We start from the raw sequence: 24,531 nt of genomic DNA on the forward strand, positions 1-24,531 counted from the left end.
ATGAAGAAGAGGGGACACATGTTAATGTAGAAGAGACGTGAAGAATAGGGACACATGTTGATTTAGAAGAGACACGAAGAAGAGGGGACACATGTTGATGTAGAAGAGACATGAAGAAGAGGGGACACATGTTGATGTAGAAGAGACATGAAGAAGAGGGGACACATGTTGATGTAGAAGAGACGTGAAGAATAGGGACACATGTTGATTTAGAAGAGACATGAAGAAGAGGGGACACATGTTGATGTAGAAGAGACATGAAGAAGAGGGGACACATGTTGATGAAGAAGACACATGAAGAAGAGGGGACACATGTTGATGTAGAAGAGACATGAAGAAGAGGGGACACATGTTGATGTAGAAGAGACATGAAGAAGAGGGGACACATGTTGATGTAGAAGAGACATGAAGAAGAGGGGACACATGTTGATGTAGAAGAGACATGAAGAAGAGGGGACACATGTTGATGTAGAAGAGACAAGAAGAAGAGGGGACACATGTTGATGTAGAAGAGACATGAAGAAGAGGGGACACATGTTGATGAAGAAGACACATGAAGAAGAGGGGACACATGTTGATGTAGAAGAGACATGAAGAAGAGGGGACACATGTTGATGTAGAAGAGACATGGAGAAGAGGGGACACATGTTGATGTAGAAGAGACATGGAGAAGAGGGGACACATGTTGATGTAGAGGAGACATGAAGAAGAGGGGACACATGTTGATGTAGAAGAGACATGAAGAAGAGGGGACACATCTTGATGTAGGAGAGACATGGAGAAGAGGGGACACATGTTGATGTAGAAGAGACATGAAGAAGAGGGGACACATCTTGATGTAGGAGAGACATGAAGAAGAGGGGACACATGTTGATGTAGAAGAGACATGAAGAAGAGGGGACACATCTTGATGTAGGAGAGACATGAAGAAGAGGGGACACATGTTGATGTAGAAGAGACATGAAGAAGAGGGGACACATCTTGATGTAGGAGAGACATGGAGAAGAGGGGACACATGTTGATGTAGAAGAGACATGAAGAAGAGGGGACACATCTTGATGTAGGAGAGACATGAAGAAGAGGGGACACATGTTGATGTAGAAGAGACATGAAGAAGAGGGGACACATCTTGATGTAGGAGAGACATGAAGAAGAGGGGACACATGTTGATGAAGAAGAGACATGGAGAAGAGGGGTGAGTCACGGTGAGTGCATGCACCAAGAGCTTCTTGCTTGCGGCTGAACCGCTGAACGTGATGCTGAATACACAAGAGGACACATTATGCTAATGATATGTTCTTATTAGTATTTTGTGCACTCTTGACTAAAACCCTCTAAATCAGAAAGCAGAAGTGTTGTAAAGGACAGACAGCTGTTTTTAGTAGGAAAAGAGAGATTGAGTCAATAAAGAGTCTCCATAAGTCACTGCATAGCAGCTCAGTCTGCGTGACTTTGATTGGATCAAACGGTCCACAGATACAAGAGACCGTTTATTTGATGTAATTGTTTGCAGAAGAGAGAGGACTTGTGATTCCTCACCTATTTCTTTTGGGCTGCTGGCCTCGTACGGCTCGTTGGATCCAGGAAGTGACCTCATCTTGGCGCTCAGACGCTCTCCCTTAGTGCTGCTGCCGTGGGCGCCGTCTGCACCGAACACACACGCAAACACAAAGTCAGGAAATGCTAATATGACACGTGCTCTGAAAAAAGTCTTCATTTGATTAAAACGGTGTTGAAAGGTTCCTCTAAGATGCACCGATTTCTGTCGTGACACTTCACCCTCATCGGGGGGGTAGCCGGCATGTGTTTATATAAATTGCCGTGCATATATACTGAACACTAAGCCATGCCATTATTCAGCAGAAGACCCTCACTCCCCAAGAGATCAGAGAACAGCTGACAGGTCAGACGCTGGTTTTTCTCACATTTGGAAAAGTCAACATGGAGGAGATGTGAGAGCGAGACAGTGAGTTACGAGCCGTCTGTGTATGTGGGGAATTTGTTTTAGATGTATTGTTATTGTGGTTATATAAATGTAATTGATGGTGCTGTTGGATTCATTGTAGACCGTTAATACAGTCGCTGGCCTCCCGTCTCTCTCCTGAGAGACAGGAGCTTCAAGTCAAGCTGGTACTCTTCACGACACATGATGAATTAGTTTCAGAATGTGCGTCTGTGCGGCAGACTCTGAAGACGGACTGAAGGACAGACCGGCAGCAGAAGCAAACATCTGGCTGCCAGGTAGCGTTGGAAACGGACGAGAGGAAAGGCAGAAAGCAGAAAAACAGGAAGGAGAAGGAGGCCAGATATGTGTCCGTTCCGCACGGCACTAAACATCTCACAAGAGCCTCACAAACGGCTGGAACCTCTGCCGGAGAATCTACTTTCCTCCCCATCTCTTCTCCTATTGGTGTTCGCAGTACAGCCCTTCAGAGACCAGGACGAGACGACAACAGATTGGAAGCTAGGCTTAACATCGATCGTGTGTTTCCACATTAAAGCTGCAATGTTGTCATGCACCTCCACAGCACAGAGGCCATAACATCTCTGTCAGGGTGAATATCCATGAGTCAACTCTCTGGCTTTTGCACTTTTTGGCTCTGAAGTTATCTGGAAAGTACTCGGAGAACGGTTATTGTTAGTCATTGGCAAAGCGAGAGGGAGAATATGCAAGTAAAGAGATTCAAAACGAGTGAAAAGCGTTCAAAAACAAATGTTATTTAGGTTACATTTACCAACTTTCCCAGTTAAGAAGATGCAGGGTTTGGACCTATATACAGTCTATGGTTTGGACCTATATACAGTCTATGGTTTGGACCTATATACAGTCTATGGTTTGGACCTATATACAGTCTATGGTTTGGACCTATATACAGTCTATGGTTTGGACCTATATACAGTCTATGGTTTAGACCTATATACAGTCTATGGTTTAGACCTATATACAGTCTATGGTTTGGACCTATATACAGTCTATGGTTTGGACCTATATACAGTCTATGGTTTGGACCTATATACAGTCTATGGTTTAGACCTATATACAGTCTATGGTTTGGACCTATATACAGTCTATGGTTTGGACCTATATACAGTCTGTGGTTTGGACCTATATACAGTCTGTGGTTTGGACCTATATACAGTCTATGGTTTGGACCTATATACAGTCTGTGGTTTGGACCTATATACAGTCTGTGGTTTGGACCTATATACAGTCTGTGGTTTGGACCTATATACAGTCTATGGTTTGGACCTATGGTTTGGACCTATATACAGTCTATGGTTTGGACCTATATACAGTCTATGGTTTGGACCTATATACAGTCTATGGTTTAGACCTATATACAGTCTATGGTTTAGACCTATATACAGTCTATGGTTTGGACCTATATACAGTCTGTGGTTTGGACCTATGGTTTGGACCTATATACAGTCTATGGTTTGGACCTATATACAGTCTATGGTTTGGACCTATATACAGTCTGTGGTTTGGACCTATATACAGTCTATGGTTTGGACCTATGGTTTGGACCTATATACAGTCTATGGTTTGGACCTATGGTTTGGACCTATATACAGTCTATGGTTTGGACCTATGGTTTGGACCTATATACAGTCTATGGTTTGGACCTATGGTTTGGACCTATATACAGTCTATGGTTTGGACCTATGGTTTGGACCTATATACAGTCTATGGTTTGGACCTATGGTTTGGACCTATATACAGTCTATGGTTTGGACCTATGGTTTGGACCTATATACAGTCTATGGTTTGGACCTATATACAGTCTATGGTTTGGACCTATATACAGTCTATGGTTTGGACGTGTGAGAAACCCTCAGCCTTTTCACACACTCGGGTTAGAGAGCTGGAAATGTGCAGCCTTCACGGGAAAGAGGGAGAATTCTCAGGTGCTCAAATATCCTCCTGTGAGAGAGTTCTGTGCAAACACTGATCGAGTGCAACATCACAGCTGCCTGCCGAGAGGTTTCTGGACCCGGTTCAAGGGTCTCACTCCGAACACTACACACAGAAGAACACTCTGCATGTCTCACTCAGATGGTATTAAAATGTTATCACATATAATAACAAAAGGGAAGAACAATTATACTAAGCTGGCTCTTAAACTCAGCTGCATTGAAAGAGAGAGACAAATTCCAATAGAAGAGAAATGGAGAAACAAACTTCATTCCAGTGTCTTAACATAATACAAAAGAACAGCATGTGCACAATCTTTCTTTATAAGATCCACATTGAATCCATCGTGCACCTTAATGTGGATCTTATAAAGAAAGATTGTGCACATGCTGTTCTTTTGTATTATGTTAAGACACTGGAATGAAGTTTGTTTCTCCATTTCTCTTCTATTGGAATGTGTCTCTCTCTTTCAACGAAGGAATCAATCAACGATGCAGCTGAGTTCAAGAGCCAGCTTAGTATAATTGTTCTTCCCTTTTGTTATAATATATATCTATATATATATATATATATATATATATATATATATATGATAACATTTTAATCACTTCTGACAGGAAAATTGCAAAAGTATAAAATCCATGAAAACTTGCACGTTAGAAGTGATTTTGATGAATGAACGTTGTTGTTGACGAATGAACGTTGTTGTTGATGAATGAACGTTGTTGTTGATGAATGAACGTTGTTGTTGATGAATGAACGTTGTTGTTGATTAATGAACGTTGTTGTTGATGAATGAACGTTGTTGTTGATTAATGAACATTGTTGTTGATTAATGAACATTGTTGTTGACGAATGAACGTTGTTGTTGATGAATGAACGTTGTAGTGTAATTTCATGTGTTACTGCAATGACAAGAAGGAGAGCAACACCATTTGGTTCAGTTCAAGATGATCAATCGTTATCAACGAGAGATGACTAAATGTCTGGTTGTCCACGTGTCCCCAGAACTATCCTACAAGTTTTGCTTGAATAATCTGTGTTGATGTTGTGACCTACCTCTCCCCGAGTCCAGCAGAGGACTGGTTTGTTGAGACTCAGGTTGAGATACTGAGCAGAGAGAGGAAGCAGAGAGAGGACAGGTTAAAGAGAGATTACAGCGCGTCACGAGAGCTCACGGAGAGAACACCAAACGGCACGGAGAGAAAGAAGTACAGAGAGCTGATGAGAACTAGTTGTTGTCACTTTATACCTTTCGTTCTCTCACCTGCTTTAACATCCGTCTCTGGTGTGCCGTAAGGAAGTTAGAAAGGATTTGGAGGTTACTTAAACAACGTCAAAAAGTGTTACAGCTGGTATTCAAGGGTTCACACGATGGAAGGAGTTTTACTGTAACGGGATCTGGTCAAACAAGACGTCAGTATGAAACAAAAAGCACGTCTGAGGTTTTCTGATCTAAGTCATCGGGGGGGGGGGTATCAATGTAACGTCACCACAGGACTCAGCTGAGAGGAGGGGGAACGCTGCGCCTTGTTACAGTTTTTGGCAACTCAGACAGACTGGATTGCGTTTGAAATGTGCTGATGAGCCAGCTTTCCACAGCCAGATTAGAGTGTGTGTGTGTGTGTGTGTGTGTGTGTGTGTGTGTGTGTGTGTGTGTGTGTGTGTGTGTGTGTGTGTGTGTGTGTGTGTGTGTGTGTGTGTGTGTGTGTGTGTGTGTGTGTGTGTGTGTGTGTGTGTGTGTGTGTCGAAGGAAGAAGGAGGGACCAAAGTTTTCATTCTCCGACGAGCTACAGTAAGGCCTGGCTCTCAGAGCTCTGAAACAGACTTCTAATGAAACGGGCTGCACAACTAATCAGAATATTATTGCAAAATAGACTAGTGCGATATCCGTATTGTAGTTAGCACAATATTTGGTATAAACAAAATGTGTGAAGTGATCTGAATGAAGTGTTGTGATGCTGCAGAGAAGTCCTGGCCTACTAACGTCAAACATGTCTTATTGTTTGGTAAAGATCGTCTTTAAGAAATCCCACTTTAATCAGTTTATTATGTTATTCAATGATAATATAAACAATGTTTTTAAAATGATAATTCTCTAATATCACAAATCATGTAGCAATTGCAACATCAGTCAATAAAACCAGTTGTTGTTTTCCAAATCGTGCAGCCCAGTGTCCTACAAAGATGTGAGGCGGCATCATCTTCACTCATGAACCAAGGAAGGGTTATATATTTGTATCTAAAGCGGAAAGATGCTCAGCCTGCTGTTTGGAGTTAGACTGGGAGTTACGCCCGTCCACACTACAGCTTCGACAGCTTCAAAAACGGTTTCCAACGCGTCTGCCCATTCACTTTCAATGGGGTGACGTCACGTTGCCTCGCTTTTCGCCGAACTGAATTGTGGGTAGCATAGCGGTCCGTCTCCGGCGTTAGAAGTTGAACAATGTTCAACTTCTAACGCCGGAGACGCCGGAGTAGCCAGCGCCAGCCAATCAAATCCCGTTTCTGAAAATCTGACAGCTCAAGCCGTAGCCAATCAAACCGCGTCTAAGCTGGGAGAGATATCCCGCCGTTCATTTCTATATTTCAAAAAAAGTCGGAGGAGAAACTAACTATCGCCGTAGCAAATCACCCGGTTTTGTATGACCAGACCCTCTTCACCTACCGGGAAACAAACCGGAGGAACCAGCATGGAGGGAGGTGGCAGAGACAGTGGGGGAAACTGGTAGGTTTTCGCCTGTTTGGGGAGTTTATATATATATTGCTCCCATAAAATCCCCGGGGTTTTTTGCTTTGTATGTCGGGGGCGGGAGATTCATCTGATTGGTTGTTGGTCGCGTTGCTCGAATAAAATCCCCAAGCTCCAGACGCGCCCAGCTCCAAGCTATTTTTGAAGCTGTAGTGTGGACGCTCCGTTACGGCTCTAAATCTAAACAATGGCTTCTTTAAAGCACTTGACGATAAATCTGACTAACAGATACTGACTATATTCTCCTACTTCTGTATACTGGGCTCAGTGTGTTGCTTAGGAGTGTACCCATCTTAGGAGAGGAGACAGACGATGAGGAGACGCCTGCTGTCCGGCAGCATGAGTGAACAACAGATACAAACAGAAGTGGGTCATACATGATAAAAAAAGCAATGTTGCAAATTCTTAACTTGTTTGTATACCAACACTTGACATGTATTTCTTCCTTTATTTTAGGAATACATGCATGCTTTTTGTTTTGTTAAAACCAATCATCATTTTGAATGTAAGAGCATTCAATTCGGTCTAAAACATGTACGATTTGATTGAAATCAGAGACTGGAAGCCAGCAGTTATTAGTGCTTTGTGATACGGACACTTTTAAAGCTTTACCAAAGAAGTATCGAGGTTTTAAACATTTAACACTTCTCGTGATAATAAAGTACATTTTTTGGGTGTTAAATGTCCCAGCTTTTCAAACTATACAAATGGAGAAGTTGAATATAAGTTGAACATGTTCAGACCAACACACAGCAGGAAGTCTGTATTTCACTGAGTCTCACCTGCACTCCCGGCGCTGCGACCTCTGGAGCTGCCTTCTCGCCCCGACTTCACCCTCTGCAGGAGGAGAGAGAGAGGAAGGAGGATTAGGGGACAATTAGGATTGAAATGCAAACAAGGACAAATCTTAATGGTGTTTAACTTTAAATATAATGTCCGGCAGTGGCTCAGTCAGTAGGGGCTTGGACTGTGAGCCGTAGGGTCGCCGGTTCAAGTCCCCGACCAGACCTACATATGGAGTGTGGACTGCTACTTGGAGAGTCCCAGTTCACCTCCTGCCCTGCTGCGGTGCCCTTGAGCAAGGCACCGGACACCCCCCTTCCCCCCCACTCCCATTGCTCCCCGCTGTACACTAGCTGCCCACTGCTCCTAGCACTAGACTCCTGGTACTAGGATGGGTTAAAAGCAGAGAACAAAAACAAGCATGTGTCCATTAGAGAGGGTTTCATCTCTCCCAATTCTATCATTCTATTTAGCACAATCGTTTTTGAATCAAATTACGTTTCTGTGGTGAGAAGACCAAAACATTTCATTCTAGATTTTTGGATTGTGACGACAGCAGAGGATTTGTATTTGTCTCTCCGTCTGTGTCTCATTAACAAGTCAGTCCAAAACTATTTGTATTAAAGTTATGTGAATCGTCATGGTAAAATAAGACATCTAAAATAAACAAAACATTAGATAGAGCAGGGTTTTAATCCTCCTTAATCATTCTCTCATCATTTCACACACACAGTTATTTGGGAGATTGATGACGGACTCAGCCCTCTGGCTCCGTCTCTCAGGATTGTTCCTCTCAGCTGATTTAAGAGCAGCTGCTGATCCTCCAACTCCGTCTCTGATGGCACACGCCCCTGTTACTCTGAATCACGCATGTCTTCCAAACTGACCCCAGACCACAGGCGACAGGCCTTTCATGTACTATGGGTGTGGATCTTAAAGGTGGGGTGAGTAAGAATGGAGAAAGCAGCTTGAGTGCGCTAGAATTTGAAAATACACAGCCGGAAAAAATCTGCCAATTCCTCACAGAGCCCCTCCTCCAACACACACGAACGCGCACATGACCAATGAGGGCACGAGGTAAGTTTGTGCACAGATGGAAGGCTGACAGGCAGGTAGGCCATCCAGTTACTTTAGCCGGGCCGGCTCAGATGATTGGTCGTGCTTTTTACAGCGCCACGGCTTCCACAGATGATATTTTTTAATGTATTTATTGTCAAAGCATTTAATATATTCATTGCTATCGGGATGTTAAGAGCATTCCATGGATTGGAATATAACAACAAGTGTTTCTGAAGTGAATCACCTACCCCACCTTTAAGTCTTTAAAGCCACCATAGATGGACATGCAGAAATAATTTTATTTGGATGTGAAATGTTGGGCTTTTGGGTGATTTCCCCCCCCCAGCTGAATGGAGTAAAAAGCACAATAAAAAATAAAGACAACAGATGTTTGATTATATTCCTGTGAGCCTGGTACGGTCAAATGAAGTAAAATTACTGATTTCATACATACAACTTTGTGTAGTAGTCTTGGGAGTACTATTAGATGTGTAAATGTTTAAAGAAAAGTTGTATGAATGAAGCCTTTTTGTGGCTCCAAAGGGATCAGCATGACGTCTGAGAAATGCCCTGAAAGGATGTCACTTGAAGCAACAACCTTTGGGGCTAAAAACTAAACATGAAATAATGTTCTGTGTCATATATATAACATATGTGCCGTCTTGGCAAGCACCAGACCTCGTCTTTGCTTGAGGCTCCGGTTCACAGCTGCATTAGTTGTGGGCGGCCACCCGCAGTAAGACGACTGCACATCACAATGTCAATGCTGAATATAAATTGGCAGCCCTAATTGGCATCCATCACCAGTTACCAAACAGTATCAGTTGTTTGCAGTCACTAAACACCAAAGTTAGTGTGCAAAACAAAAAGCAGTGTGTTCTCGGTGCTGGTTGTTGCTAGGCTCCAAAGGAAAGAGATAAAGCTGCCTTTGGGTCAGCGTTCAAAGCAATAATCCTTCTTGGAGATGCCAGAGGGGGAAAGTTGAAAAATGGTCCGTCGTTGAGAGTCTGGCTGTGTTGAAGAAGTGAAATGGAAACGAAGGGAGTACTCTTTAAAGACAGAAACGATAACGAAACGATGCAGAGGAGAACGCAGCATTCTAGTGACTCTTTGCTGCAGATTTGTGTCAAAAGCAATCTGTAAAAGCAAGCCGTGTTTGCCAACCGCCGGACGAGCATATGTCTCCTGTTATTCTCTGATTCAACCTTTGGAGGATACAGCATAATCATCTTTGCCGTCTATAGTCAAACCACTTATCAGATGTGGCAGGTGATACGAATATCTCTCCAAACACAACATCTGGTTTAAAATGACCCAGTATCTGTATCCGCCAGGTGTTGAACGGCGTGTCCTCCGAACACGGTTTGATTCAGCTGCACTGGCCACTGACCCGTTTGATGGAAGAAGGACTCGTGTATGGTTTCAATTAGCGCTGGAACAGGCGAGAGGAGGCCAAGACATCAGTGAGGAAAAGATGATGGCTGCTAAGCAACACGGTCAATTACGAGGCTGAATAATGTTAATATTATAAAGATGTGTTACCCAGTTCAAATGTGTTCATCATTAATCTAGGCTGCTTGTGGTTATAGGATACATTTAGTTTAGAGGGGTATCGCTTTGTGTGGTTGTCCCTCCCCTGTGGTCTGGTATGCAGGTTTATGTGCATGGAAATAAAGAGCTTTTTGAACATTAAAGGATTTAAAAATGCTATAGCAACGCCTTTTGTCTACTGCGGTTACTTATAGATAGAGAGATAGATTGAGAGAGATAGATAGATATAGTTATAGATAGATAGATATATAGTTATAGATGGATAGATAGATAGATAGATATATAGATGGATGGATGGATAGATAGATAGATAGATAGATAGATAGATAGATAGATATAGATAGTTATAGATAGATAGATAGATAGATAGATGGATAGATGGATAGATAGATAGATAGATAGATAGATGGATAGATGGATAGATGGATAGATAGATAGATAGATATAGATATAGATAGATAGATAGATAGATAGATAGATAGATAGATAGATAGATAGATAGATAGATAGAGAGAGAGATTGATAGATAGTTAGAGAGAGAGAGATTTGTACCTAAACAAAACACAAGTCTAACACCAAGCGTTTAAATCAGCACTGGTAGCGATATGTTATACTTCATGCTCTCTGCACAAACTATATCCTATGAAAAGCTGAGAGTCCACAGATTCTATTGGTATAAGTTTCATCCCCGTGCGATCAAAACTCACTGTTCTGTATGATGAATAAAAGAACATTGTACCTTGAAAATCAATAGCGGGTACATTTGACCCGTTGGCGGTTTTAGGTGTACAGCGACCTCTGGCGGTTCTAGTGTTGAGAGGGAAGGAAACAGCTTTTTAAAGGTCAAATGATTTACCTGCTCTCTGATCTCCTTCATCTTCTCCACTTTCTTCAGCTTGGTGGCGTATTCCTGGACTTCATTCAGTCCCATATCTGTGCACAGCCTCACCAGGAAACGCAGGCCTGGACACACACACAGGTTTTTTGTATTTGTTATAATCAGTGAATCTATCATCTGCTGTTGATCAAGAGTTCTGTTGGGAAACTGTGGAACAAACAGGAAGAATTACATTCCACGTTTTCTGGAAACTTTCGGTGAATGTCCTTATACGTTTCCAGAGCTTTCTGGTAGTTTCCTGAGAAGAAAAGAGGAAATGGATCAGTAACTTAAACTTAGGTCATTGCTACCTCCGAGCACCATCTCCTTTTGAGTCTGTAATGGCAATTTCCTTTCCTATGTCCTATATATTTTTGCCGTTACTTTCACAGAAGGGCTGAAGAGTGATCCAGACGCAGACACAAACAGATGAGTTTCCGGTCCTTTGTTGTAGTTTATAATGAGGTTTTATTCAGCTTTACATACCAGGGTCAATTGTACAGTTCTAATTGTTGTGATGAGCATCTGCCGGGCTGGTGGAATCGGTATGCTCTCTTCCTTCTGTGTCCCTTCCTCTCCTGTCACCTATGACCTTTTTATATACACCCGGTGCAGCTAAACCACGCCACCCAGTGTTCATAAATAATATTGCACTATACATATAACTTAAATAAACTGACACACCAACAACACCCATAAAATGGCTCCTACAGAGTCGTCTTCCATTTCAGATCCGCTAAGCTATTTCCGTTGAGTCCTTTGTTGAGATCTCCACATTAGGTTCAATAATTAAAACCAAAGTTAGTTATAACCAAATATAATCAATTATATTCTTGTATAACCCACGATGAAAATGCGTCATATTTTATGATTTTCTATATTTACAGTATACAAGTGGTTTGTTAAGTTGAGTGTAAGGCCTATGATGGTTTATGGGTGTCCCTGATAAGAGAGAGGAGACAGTTTCTTCAGGGGGGGGGGGGCTCCTGACTTTTTGGACAAATACAAAGGCCCCAAAAATATGTTTGTGCCATAGCCGAGAATAATATTTTGCAAGTCCTGCACATTAGAGGTCATGCCCAGTTTCCACAAATATGGGTATGCAGGAGGTGACTTTAGGTTTTTCTGTCCTGTTTGGAGCATAAAAACACAGCAGAGAGGGTTTTCCCCTGGTAAGCTCTCTCCCTGGAGAGATGGGTTTTCCCTCGGTAAGGTTCTCTCAAACTTGGTAAATATTGCTCGAATTCCTTTGACGAAGCCGAGTGAATTGTTGGATGAAAGTTTGAAACTGAAAGATTCCACTGACCCTTTACGAGGAACCGTCTCTGAATGTTGTCGGGCTATAGGTGTGAATGTGTAGAACCCGGCGATCCGTGAGGATTGGATTATGTCGGAAGAATTTAATGTCTAAACTATGAATTAAGGTTTCAGATTAGAAAATTACCGCAGCATGATATGTTTTATATTATTGTCATATTGTAACGAGAGAAGGTAAAACTCTGTTCAAGTGTGGACCAATTTGTCTTCAAATAAACGGATCCCACCTTTTGGAGTGGGATAACTTAAAATAAATCTGCGCTCTCCTCTCCTGTTTGAGAGGTAGGAAATGCACACTGCCACACTCACTCACTTAGGGCCACGCCTCATTACTGATATCAAAATCCTTTGGGATCGCTTAAACAGATTTAGCGGGTCGTCTGAATTGAAACAGCAGTTCATGGAACCTGGTTCGTCAGGAGTTAATGGAGGTGAGATCTCGCTGACGTTGTGGATCTGAGCCGAGCAGTAACCTTACATAGACTTAATAGCTTATGTTAGGTCAGTTAGTAGGTCTGAGTCATTTGCCGGAATAAATGATCAGGCCTCCCGACTCCGACACCTTGAAAAGCAAACTCAAAACCCAACTCTTCGCATCCGTCTTCCTTGTAAACTAGCTTCCATCACCTAGTTTCCGTTTATCATGACCATCACTTCAGTCACATGCTTTTATCACATGGCAATACTTATGTTGATGTATATTGTTGTAAATGTTTTATAATTTTTATGCTATGACGTTTGTATTTTGTTTTTGTCTTTGCTTTTGTTTGCTTTGAACAGCCCTTTGAGGCATTTCTTGTAATTTGGGGCTATAATACATTTTCATTTCATTTCATTTGATTTAGTTAACTTAGGAACCGACGGTTATTTTTGCCTAAATGTACCTTTTGAAGAGTCAACTTTACTTGATCCAGGGTGTATGCAGGAATCCTGAAGTCAGATGTAATCCCTTTTAAGACCTTCTTTAAGACCCTTTCCTACATTTTAAGACCTCATCGCCACTTTGAGTTCTAACCGGTTACCTTGGCGACACACTTTACCTCACATTGACTACATACAGTATTGATTGTCCTTCCTCCTTATCTTCCAACCATTTGGACGCAGACTTGCATTTCCTCATGACGATGTTGCTTAACAACCGGCGTAAACTGACCTTCGCGCGCTATCAAGCAGTGAGCGCGCGATGTCCTGTTCAGATGACGTCATACCCAACGGGATGCCATCAATAAACTACACAGAATCACACTACACACCTACGCCATGACTACATTCAGGCACACTGTAGAACACAACCTCTTTGGACCATTTATATACTTATTGAAAACAAGCTACAAAATGTAATACCTTGGAAAATGCCCTTTAATACTTTTTAATAGCTTTCATTTTCACTAAATTGATTTATCAACTTTTAATACTTTTTAAGACCCCGCGGACCCCCTGTGATCAGAATAAGCCTTTATCAAATATAATAAGAAATGCAGCTTGTGGACATGATTATATTTAGTAATGTGGATTAGATCTACTTTTCTGTGATGTGTATCATGCTATTTTACTATAATATGAATTATAAGGGAACATCTTACCACTTCTCCTGTAGCAGCTTGCCACCATCAGCTGCCACTTCACCTGAGTCGGTCTGAGGAAGACAACGACATACATCCAGTCAGTAAAAACCCACTACTCTACCCAAAACGTAATTTAGATTGTTAAAAAGATATTATTAAAATTCCTTTTTGATTTCAGCTCGAAGGCAACAAAACAATTATCAGTCCTCTTTGTTCAAGAAGAAAGAAAATGACTTCCAGATGAAAACACGCTTCATGGTTGATGAAAGAATACTATCACGGCAATCAAAACAAGATGAACTAAATCAGGAGAAATATATTTCTCAAGATGAACTGTTGGGACTTCTGGCATTCATTCACATTTAACTAGCTAGTTTTTGAACATTCATTTTACACAGATGTATTTGGGCTGTTACTTGTCATGCAATACCCTTTTAATAAAAAGTGGTTACATACTGTATGAGTGTGGCTCTTTCAAAGAACTGGATGGCCTTCTCACAGAACTGTGTCTCGATGTAGTAAGCCCCGAGCCACTCGATCACATCGATGTTGGAGGGGTAGTACCTGAAGGACTGGACAGCACACAACATCAGAGCACTGAACTCTGACAATATTGTTAAATGATCAATCCATTTTTATCCGGTCATTGTGTCTTTGGATTAACTTAAAAATAGATTTATTTATGATGATTATATGAAAATGATAATAACAATAATTATAAATACTATAACAATTATAATGACTATTATCATAATTATCAGTTTACATAAAAGTAGGAAGAGGAATGAAACCGTCTTGTTATCTGAACATGGACTTGTAGGAACTTATTTTTTATTCGTTTTACTTTATTTTCACCCTGGAAATGGGTGTATGTATGTATGTATGTATGTATGTATGTATGTATGTATGTATGTATGTATGTATGTATGTATGTATGTATGTATGTTTACAATTTAGTTTATCTGTGTGAGTATTTAATTACAGAATGATCTTTTATTTAATTTATCCTGCAACAGGATGACTAACGGGAGGGCTACCTCTGTATCAGGGTTGGCGTCATGGGGGGTCATTTGCGGGCCATGCCCCCCCCCAAACAAGTCACTGTGCTCCCCCAACGCAGGGCAGGCAAGCCCTGCCACTTTGCCATTTTATTTTGTATCATATTATAGGTTAAAACGTTTCCACTAAATGTTTTTTGTGTGAAATAAATCAGAAATAAAGAATTCAAATAAAAAACACAGCCTGAGGTGAGGTGTGCTCACTGCGGCTCGTTGATTGGTGTGTTTCTTGACCAATGACCCCCGACCTTTGTTTTGTTGTCATTACGTGGCTGACTGTTTAGTTGTAAGCCCAGTGGCGATCTGTTCATCTGTTATGCTGATTATACAGTAAAGCCATCAAAAATAATATGATACAGTACAAGTACTTCTGGGTATCTGTGTTTCATTCAAGCTCGGCTCTGTGTATGTGTGGCACGAGCGCATTTTGTTGTTGTTAGCATCTGGTTAGCTAGCTATGCTAACGTGAGTGGAGGAGAGTCCTCTCCTCCACACAGAGAGATAACTACAGCTCAGTGAGGTAAGGTCAGGACTCTGTCAGTGTTTAGATAGTTAACTTTAGTCTAAGTTATCTCAGTGGGTCTCAAACGGTTTGGTTACCATTTATGTAAACAATTATTTCTGAGGAACACCTTTATATGATTATTATCTAGTTATACAAAAATAAGACAATACATTAAAAACAGGTATGAAATACTATATGACAGTAAAACAAGAATAGAGTTTAAAAGGGGAGTGATTAGTAAAATATCCATAAAGAAAAGGAAAATCTGTTTACAGTTCTGTTTCATATGGATGTTGAGAGATGTATCCATAGATCTCTTCATGTTGCTCTCAAAGTGCACCAGATTGATGCTTTTAACTTCAATATTTAAAAAACATATTCCCGGGGGAACATGCCCCCAGACCCCACTAGAGGAGGTGAGGACCCCCCCCACTTAAATCATGTTCACATGGATAGGATACTAAATACATTTGCACATTTTTTATATGGTGGCCTATGTCCATATGTTTCATAGGTCATAAGCCATGTGTGCGCTATAAAATAGCACTGCACCCTGCAATGTGTGTGAAAACAAGAGACTTTACAGCATGAATTGAAATTGAAGTCACGTTGGTGTTTGTGTGTTGGTTGTTGACGGCAGTGTGTGCCCCCCCGTGGTAAATGATTTGCCCCCCCCCCCCATTCGATTTGTTCTCGAGCCGACCCTGCTCTGTATAAGCCTTGCTTTCTGCCCTCCCACTTCTACTCATCTTGTTTGTTTTTTAGAAGTCTAAATTGTTGAAATAGTAGAAAAAAATGTTTATCTCTCACCTCGTAATAGTACTGGAAAGCCTGGGATTTGTCCCCCTCGCTATCGTAGAGCTCTCCCAGTTTGGCCAGTGCCTGGGGGTCGGTGTGAGTCACACTCAGGACCTGAATCAGCCACTCGATCGCCTGCTGGGGGTCCTCCAGAAGCTCATATCTGAAGCCAATGATTTAAGGACCAACAGATGCTCAACTGGGACTGGAAATAAATCAGGTTTGAGTCCTTGAAGAAAAATGCATGGGAGCCAGCAGCCTTTCCATAGTTTCTGGGAAGGTGTTGATTTAAATGATTGGCTTTATTACTAGAAAAGTGTGCTATATGATAGAGTTACATTCAATAACATCTGAGAAGAAAGGAGGGCGTGGATTAAGTGCGAACTTTGAGAACATCTCGATTATCTCACGCTACAATGGTTTGAAGCATTAACAGACAAACATGTGACAGATATACCAGATGTCTTTTTTCATCAGTAGGATACAGGTTGGCCAGCTGGTACATGACCTGAGCGCTGTTCCTCAGGATGGCATGGAGCTTCAGGAAACAGTCCAGAGCCTCATCCAGACGACTCAGTTTCTTATAGGTCAGACCTAGGAGTGGATAGAGATTAAAAAACAACTGTAAATTAAAGCTAGGGTAGGTAAGAATGGAGAAAGCAGCTCGAGTGCGCTAGAATTTGAAAGTACGCAGCCGAAAAAAATCTGCCCCTTCCTTCAGACTTCCTCACAGAGCCCCTCCTCCAACACACACGAACGCGCACATGACCAATAAGGGCACGAGATAAGTTTGTGCCCAGATGGAAGGCTGACAGGCAGGTAGGCCATCCAGTTATTTTAGCCGGGCCGGCTCAGATGATTGGTCGTGCTTTTTACAGCGCCACGGCTTCAACAGATGATGTTTTTTTAATGTATTTATTGTCAAAGCATTTCATGTATTCATTGCTATCGAGAGAGCATTCCATGGAATATAACAAAAAGTGTTTCTGAAGTGAATCACCTACCCCACCTTTAACTTTAATATATTTAAACGTACTTCCGATGAGTTAATATGTTCGTTATCAAGCTTTTTCTCGGACAAGATGAGATGGCACTGAAGTCCTAAAACATAAACTGTGAAAATGTTTACAAACAATATTATCATAAAAAAAAGACTATACTAAAAAAACATGTTTTATAAAATCACTAAATCTCTCTTTTTGCTGGTTAAAAGCTAAATCTGAGACTAATTTGACCCCATTTTAAAAGTCTAAAACTTGACTTAAAAAAGGGGTTAAGTTTTTACTATTTCAGCATAGTAAATATTACTAAGGATAGGACTCAAAAAATGCTTCTGTGATAACCACAATTCTTCCCCTGAAGAAGGCCACACATCAAGTCCTTACGATGTACTTTACAGTCGGTTGACATGTTCAGATGTATTCTTTGGAGAAATGTTTTTATGTTATTTGATTGAATCTAGATAAGATGTCAGCTCTGTGCTGCTGAACTTAGACTAACTTTGATCTGTTAAGAACATGATAAGACTTACAGCTAAGTGTATGAACTGACCAATCAGGAAAGCATGCCTCACTAAGCGCTAAAAGGATGATGGATCAAACCTTAAACTTCTCTAATTCTTCTTGAGTGATCCCGATGAAATTCCCGGATTATTCTTGCAAAATAAGATAAGAATAAGAGGGGGCATGATGTTGTGAAGCACTCGACTTGTTGGACATGAAACTTGAACTGTATGATGGAGATGGATGTTACCCAGGTTGTAGAGGGCCTCGGTGCAGGAGGAATCGTTCCTCAAAGCTTCTTTGTAGAACTCTGCAGCCTTTTCATAGTCCTGCTTCACAAACACCGTGTTTCCTTTGTTGATGAGAGCAGCGGGGTTGTAGCGATCAGCCGTCATGGCGAGGTCAGCGTATCGGTCAGCCTGGTCATAATCTTTCTCCTGTAAGCGGGGAAATTAACACAGAAAAAGCATGCGATAGATAATGACGCCTGTAGTTCCATCATCATTTTAACACAAACGTTTATCTTCAAATGTAATCAACAGCAAACACCCACAGTGTCATTGAGCATTTAATCACTTTCAGTGCAGATATATATATGATGTCGTTATGGTATAAAGCTTCTAAATGAATGTCAAACCCCGATTTTTACATATAACAATGATCTGAGACTCGTGTGATATGTCTATGAGAGGATCTTACCAGGAAGTAGAGGAAGGACAGGTTGGTGGCTGCAGCACTCTTCACTCTGCTGTCCTTCTTCTCAAATGTCTTCAAAGTCTCCACTGCCTGGTAACACATGATTAAAAAAAACGGTCAATTTATAGTTAAAGTAATACTGTATCAAGTAAGTAACCGCCAATTTCCCCAATATGTAAAGCACCTACAGACCAGTGACGTGCGGTGAAGTTCATGGCTGGTGAGGCACGGACTCTTTCAGAGTCAGATTTACAAATATTATATTTTGACCTTAATCGAAATATTCGGTTATTTTCAAAAGCTTTTTTAGTCTGATGCTTCGAATAATTTTAAACAGACCGTTCAACAAAAGGATACCCAAAATCTAAATATTGGATTGTTCTTTCTTAGTAAGATCCCATTCTCATTACAATTGTGGTTTTACCTTGACTTGAAGATGAAGTCCATGCTTTCCTTCTGGACAACAATCTCCATTACTTTTTTGTAAAAGTCCTCCTTATCTCTCTAGTTTCAAAAGTCTAGTTTGTTGTTTGAGTCTACCGTCTCTGCGTGGAATAACAGTAGCAACAAGAACCTGTGGGCTCACGTGCGCCCCCTTCAGTGCGGCATAGGTTATGGCTGCCTCCCCTGGTGCTTTGTTCATTGCCGTTGTCTGATGAGACCAGCGAGCCTAAATATAATATATATATGTGAAATAAGTTATTTAGAGACTATGGATGGCGAGGATAAATGTAATAAAGGGATCTACAAACATTACATTGGTGACATACAGTGAGATGGTGCAGGCATGCGCTTAGGGCCCGCTTTCCAGCCAGTTTCTGTGGGGTGACGCATTCTGAGGTGAGGCAGAGCTCATCTGTGCCTCACCTCACCCCACAGGTTGAGCGCGCTCACAAAATAAGTGCCCACGTTAAATTAGTGCCCGCGCTCCAGCCAGACTGTGGGCTTACGAGAGGCAGAGCTCGTCCCTGCCTCACTTCTCATCGCTACCCGTAGTTGTAGCGGAGCTCGGCAAATTTGCTGATTTTGACTATAAAAAGCGATTGGAATCAAACAGACATCACATTTACAACACAGATCAGTGGAGACATTTTATTATTATTACCATTTAGTTTTTCTTTAGTTGTTTTTCCGTTACATTGAAGTATGGCAGGTGAGGCTCTGCCTCCCCTGACTGCACGTCGCTGCTACAGACATTCAACAAACTGATGTGATCTAAAGCTCCTTGAACTCATTATGGTTTATCCTGAGACAATACAGTGCCGCAGTGACGCGTCCTAAAACCCGGAAGTAAGTTAGCATCTGCAGGTCTCCCTTGAAAAAGAGATCATTGATCTCAATGGGATTTTACCTGGATAAATAAAGGTTTTGAATTTAATTGAATTGAGCATTTTACCACTTCCGGTTCCTTTGACAAAAAGCAACGCAATCTCTCCATAGCATGTTGGAAAATAGCTGGAACTAAGGTCTGTGGTTGAGACACATTGAAGAGACAGATCACGTTTTGTTCTACGACGGGAGATTATCCCGCAGAACAAAACGTTAGTTCCAGCTATTTTCCAAAATCCTATGGAGAAATTGCATTGTTTTTTTTGTCGAAGGAACCGGAAGGAGTTTACATCCGGGTTTTAGGACGCGTCACTGTGGCACTCTATACATTCAATCGTTTTCTTAAATGCAAAATATATAATTGCATTTTTTTGATCAGACATGTAACTTTTTCAATTAAACTGTCCACATTTAAACATTGTTATGTCACTGTAGGCGCATTATATACTGGGGATATTGTATTGTGTAATAATTATTACAAACCCCTAACTAGGTTACACCACCGCCACGGTCCATCAACAGAATACAAGCAGCACACACATGCATCAGATGTATAAGGAAGCCCTAAAGTGTTGAATATTAAATACATACAAATATATTTCTGAATATATAACCACGTGATTTTAAGGGAAAACATATCTACAGTCTAAATGTGAACATATAAACAGAGGGCACACATACCTCAACCTTAGTCATGCAGATGGGAAGGAAACAAGACAGAAAGCAAAAGGGAATGAGAAGGAAGTGAAGACCAACAAAGACCAGATCAGCAACATTTCACATTTGTGTGAAAGGGGAATACCACTCACTTTATCAATGAATAAATGTAGTTGCTACTCTGATACATTTATGGGCTGATGGTCCCCTTTTTTTTTACCTAGGTTAAAGGTGGGGTAGGTAAGAATGGAGAAACCAGCTCGAGTGCGCTAGAATTTGAAAGTACACAACCGAAGAAAATCTGCCCCTTCCTTCAGACTTCCTTACAGAGCCCCTCCTCCAACACACACGAACGCGCACATGACCAATGAGGGCACGAGATAAGTTTGTGCACAGATGGAAGGCTGAGGGGTGCACATAACTTTGTTGCCCTGGTTCTCAAAGGAGCACCTGGAGATGTGGCTTGGTGCTCATCCTTAAAATGAAATAAACCGTAACTTTTGAGGGGGTCTTGACTTTATTTGCCAGACACACGGCACTGAACACACAGAGGTGAACACAGAACACACATGCAGAGGTGAACACAATACAACATTAGCACGACCAGTAATCCTACAAGCTGTCATCACTTCCCTCCTGACTGTTCTCCTGACTGTTCTCCTCTCTGTTCTCCTCACTGTTCCCCTGACTGTCTTCCTCTCTGTCTTCCTCACTGTTCTCCTCTCTGTTCTCCTCACTGTTCTCCTCACTGTTCTCCTGACTGTCTTCCTCACTGTTCTCCTCTCTGTTCTCCTCTCTGTTCTCCTCACTGTTCTCCTGACTGTTCTCCTCACTGTCTTCCTCTCTGTTCTCCTCACTGTTCTCCTCTCTGTTCTCCTCACTGTTCTCCTCACTGTTCTCCTGACTGTTCTCCTCACTGTCTTCCTCACTGTTCTCCTCACTGTTCTCCTGACTGTTCTCCTCTCTGTCTTCCTCTGTCTTCCTCTCTGTTCTCCTGACTGTTCTCCTCTCTGTCTTCCTCTGTCTTCCTCACTGTTCTCCTGACTGTCTTCCTCTGTCTTCCTCTCTGTCCTCCTCTCTGTTCTCCTCTCTGTTCTCCTCACTGTTCTCCTGACTGTCTTCCTCTCTCTTCCTCTCTGTCTTCCTCTCTGTCTTCCTCTCTGTCTTCCTCTCTGTTCTCCTCTCTGTTCTCCTCACTGTTCTCCTGACAGTTCTCCTCTGTCTTCCTCTGTCTTCCTCTCTGTTCTCCTCTCTGTTCTCCTCACTGTTCTCCTGACTGTCTTCCTCTGTCTTCCTCTCTGTCTTCCTCTCTGTTCTCCTCTCTGTTCTCCTCTCTGTTCTCCTCTCTGTTCTCCTCTCTGTCTTCCTCTGTCTTCCTCTCTGTCTTCCTCTCTGTCTTCCTCTCTGTTCTCCTGACTGTCTTCCTCTGTCTTCCTCTCTGTCTTCCTCTCTGTTCTCCTCTCTGTTCTCCTCACTGTTCTCCTCACTGTTCTCCTGACTGTTCTCCTCTCTGTCTTCCTCTGTCTTCCTCTGTCTTCCTCTCTGTTCTCCTCTCTGTTCTCCTGACTGTTCTCCTCACTGTTCTCCTGACTGTTCTCCTGACTGTTCTCCTCTGTCTTCCTCTGTTCTCCTCTCTGTTCTCCTCTCTGTTCTCCTGACTGTTCTCCTCTCTGTCTTCCTCTGTCTTCCTCTCTGTTCTCCTCACTCTTCTCCTCACTGTCCTCCTCTGTCTTCCTCTCTGTTCTCCTCACTGTCTTCCTCTCTGTCAGACATGGTAGCTGATGATGTAGGCCTACTTCTTTCTCTCTGGTTGAGTCTGTGATTAGATGCTTGGTCGAAAGTCTCTGTTGTCATCTTAGACAAGTGGATGTAATCAAATAAGTATGTGAACATAACCAATAACCTACCATAGCCAATAAGGAATGAATGTAACTTATTTTATTTGTGTTCATTCATATCTTATTTTACCTTAACATTTATTTATGCATTTTTTTATCTCTCCAGTTTCATAGGATGTTTTTGGTTACTGTCCTATAGTATACATTGGAATGATTTCAAACCTGTTTATCCCAATAATTATAAAGGAGTGCCTTGGAAATATGTGCTTAAATTGTGACCAAACTGTTTGAACTTAGACTAAAGTGAACTATCTAAACACTCAAGAGTCCTTTACCTCAGGGGTTCCCAACCCCCGGTCCGCGGAACGGTACCGGGCCGCGGAGGTGTTACTGCCGGGGCGCGAAATAGCTGTGAATGCATCGTAATATTTGCAGAATTATAAATATATAAAAATATTTTATCATAATATTTTTTCAAAAAGTGTTTAATGTTCGCACCTATACCAGTCATATTATTTCATCCAGTAGCCTAGTTAATCTTTCACCAGATAACCGTTGAAAATGGTTTTTATGATGTTCCGAGGGATTCGGCGGCTCAGCCTGGTCTCAGCCTCTCGTGCGCACGAGAAAGTTACCGGTGCGCCAAGTAGGAAGAGGAGCGCACAGAAGACAACCGTTTAATTGCAGACTGTTATGTTTCTGTGGGGAAATGGCAGTGCATACATTATTTGAGATATATTTCAAACTCGGACTTCATTTTAAGGACATGTCGGCCAGGGGTGTAGAGCTATATGTTTATTTTATTAGCTTTTCTTTTTAATGACTGATTTGAAATGCCATTTTCTTAATGTCTTTCATTTTTTTGTAAAGCACTTTGAATTGCCTTGTGTTGAAAAGTGCTATATAAACTTGCCTTGCCTTTGTTTAAGCACCGGATTGTCAAAACAGGAGAGTAAACCAGTCTGCCTTGATCTATGAATTAATGTCCGGGACTCTCACGGTATCTGCTGCCCGCAGCTGTTTCATAGAAGGAAAACCTCTTTCACTTCATGAAATGGCTGCAGGCAGCATCAGGAGGCAGCGGGACGTATAACTCCGCCTCTGATAAGTGCAGCACCAGCGCGCCGAGAGCTGTGCCTTTTTACGCACAGCCTTCGCTGTGTTTACCTTCATCAGAACTGCGAGAGACTGCAGGCTGCTACGTGTTAACCCCACACACACCTCTACACACATCGAACTGCCCCTTTTATTAGTTTTATGAAGGAGATGTCCAGTCACCAAGGCGCATGATGTGTGTGTGTGTGTGTGTGTGTGTGTGTGTGTGTGTGTGTGTGTGTGTGTGTGCTCTGCTCAGCTCTGTGTTTGTGTCTGTCCGACACCGGCATTTGTTTTCAAATGACCATGAACAGTAATTTACACACATCTGGCTAACTCCATAGCCTATATGCGGGTGTTCCCAAAATAAAGTAGTTTAATCTTAATCTCGATGTAGTGCTAAATGCTGTCGGACGTGCACCGGAAGAACGTCACGATCATAATATCTTCTGAAAACAACACACACACACACACACACACACACACACACACACACACACACACACACACACACACACACACACACACACACACACACACACACACACACACACACACACACACACACACACACACACACACACACACACACACACACACACACACACACACACACACACACACACACACACACACACACACACACACACACACACACACACACACACACACACACACACACACACACACACACACACACACACACACACACACACACACACACACACACCTCGTTTTCCCATCACTGGATTATCCGTAAATCATACAAACAAAACCAAAACGTTGATTTATCTGTTTTCCCGTTTTGGTTTAAAAACTGAATAACATCGATTTTGGTTTTCCGTTTTTCCGAAAACCCAAAAAACGACACCGGTTCTTTTTTTACACTTTGTTAATATGTTTTGGATTGTTCTAGTATTTGTTCAGGCTGTTACATACAATTAGCCTCTGTTGCTACCTGCTGGTGAGTAAATATTAAAATCAGTTAAAATTGACAACCGGTCCGCGATTTTTTTTTTTTTATGTATCTGCCGGTCCTTGGCACAATAAAGATTGGGAACCCCTGCTTTACCTCACTGAGCTGTAGTTATCAGCCTCTCAGTCTGACTGGAGAGGACTCTCCCTCCACATCATTGTAGAAACATCTTCTTCTTACATCCGATAGAGCAGCTAGCACCAGATTCTAATAACAACAGCGCCCTTCTCTCTTTCTCGCTCACTCGTACTTTGGCT

The 24,531-nt window shown here is 41.9% G+C and overlaps 1 protein-coding gene across 5 annotated transcripts in view; it reads right to left on the reverse strand.

The window, feature by feature from the left end:
• Positions 1–24,531, reverse strand: part of ift88 (intraflagellar transport 88 homolog) — a 31,844-nt gene that overhangs the window by 1,533 nt on the left and 5,780 nt on the right. The window contains exons 14-26 of one of the 5 annotated variants that reach the window (XM_034110486.1): positions 18,383–18,469; positions 17,934–18,120; positions 16,667–16,775; positions 16,194–16,344; positions 14,277–14,392; positions 13,839–13,891; positions 11,132–11,197; positions 10,918–11,024; positions 7,451–7,505; positions 6,957–6,995; positions 5,184–5,201; positions 4,976–5,026; positions 1,540–1,644 (exon numbers count right to left, since the gene is read on the reverse strand). In XM_034110486.1, coding sequence (XP_033966377.1) covers positions 1,540–1,644; positions 4,976–5,026; positions 5,184–5,201; positions 6,957–6,995; positions 7,451–7,505; positions 10,918–11,024; positions 11,132–11,197; positions 13,839–13,891; positions 14,277–14,392; positions 16,194–16,344; positions 16,667–16,775; positions 17,934–18,120; positions 18,383–18,469 — 1,144 coding nt within the window. Of the gene's footprint in view, positions 1–1,539; positions 1,645–4,975; positions 5,027–5,183; positions 5,202–6,917; positions 6,996–7,450; positions 7,506–10,917; positions 11,025–11,131; positions 11,198–13,838; positions 13,892–14,276; positions 14,393–16,193; positions 16,345–16,666; positions 16,776–17,933; positions 18,121–18,382; positions 18,470–24,531 lie in introns of all 5 variants that reach the window. The other 4 variants (XM_034110485.1, XM_034110487.1, XM_034110489.1 and 1 more) reach the window with 4 other exon arrangements.

This window comes from Pseudochaenichthys georgianus, chromosome 21 (genome assembly GCF_902827115.2).
Source record: "Pseudochaenichthys georgianus chromosome 21, fPseGeo1.2, whole genome shotgun sequence".
NCBI classification, from domain to species: domain Eukaryota; kingdom Metazoa; phylum Chordata; class Actinopteri; order Perciformes; family Channichthyidae; genus Pseudochaenichthys; species Pseudochaenichthys georgianus.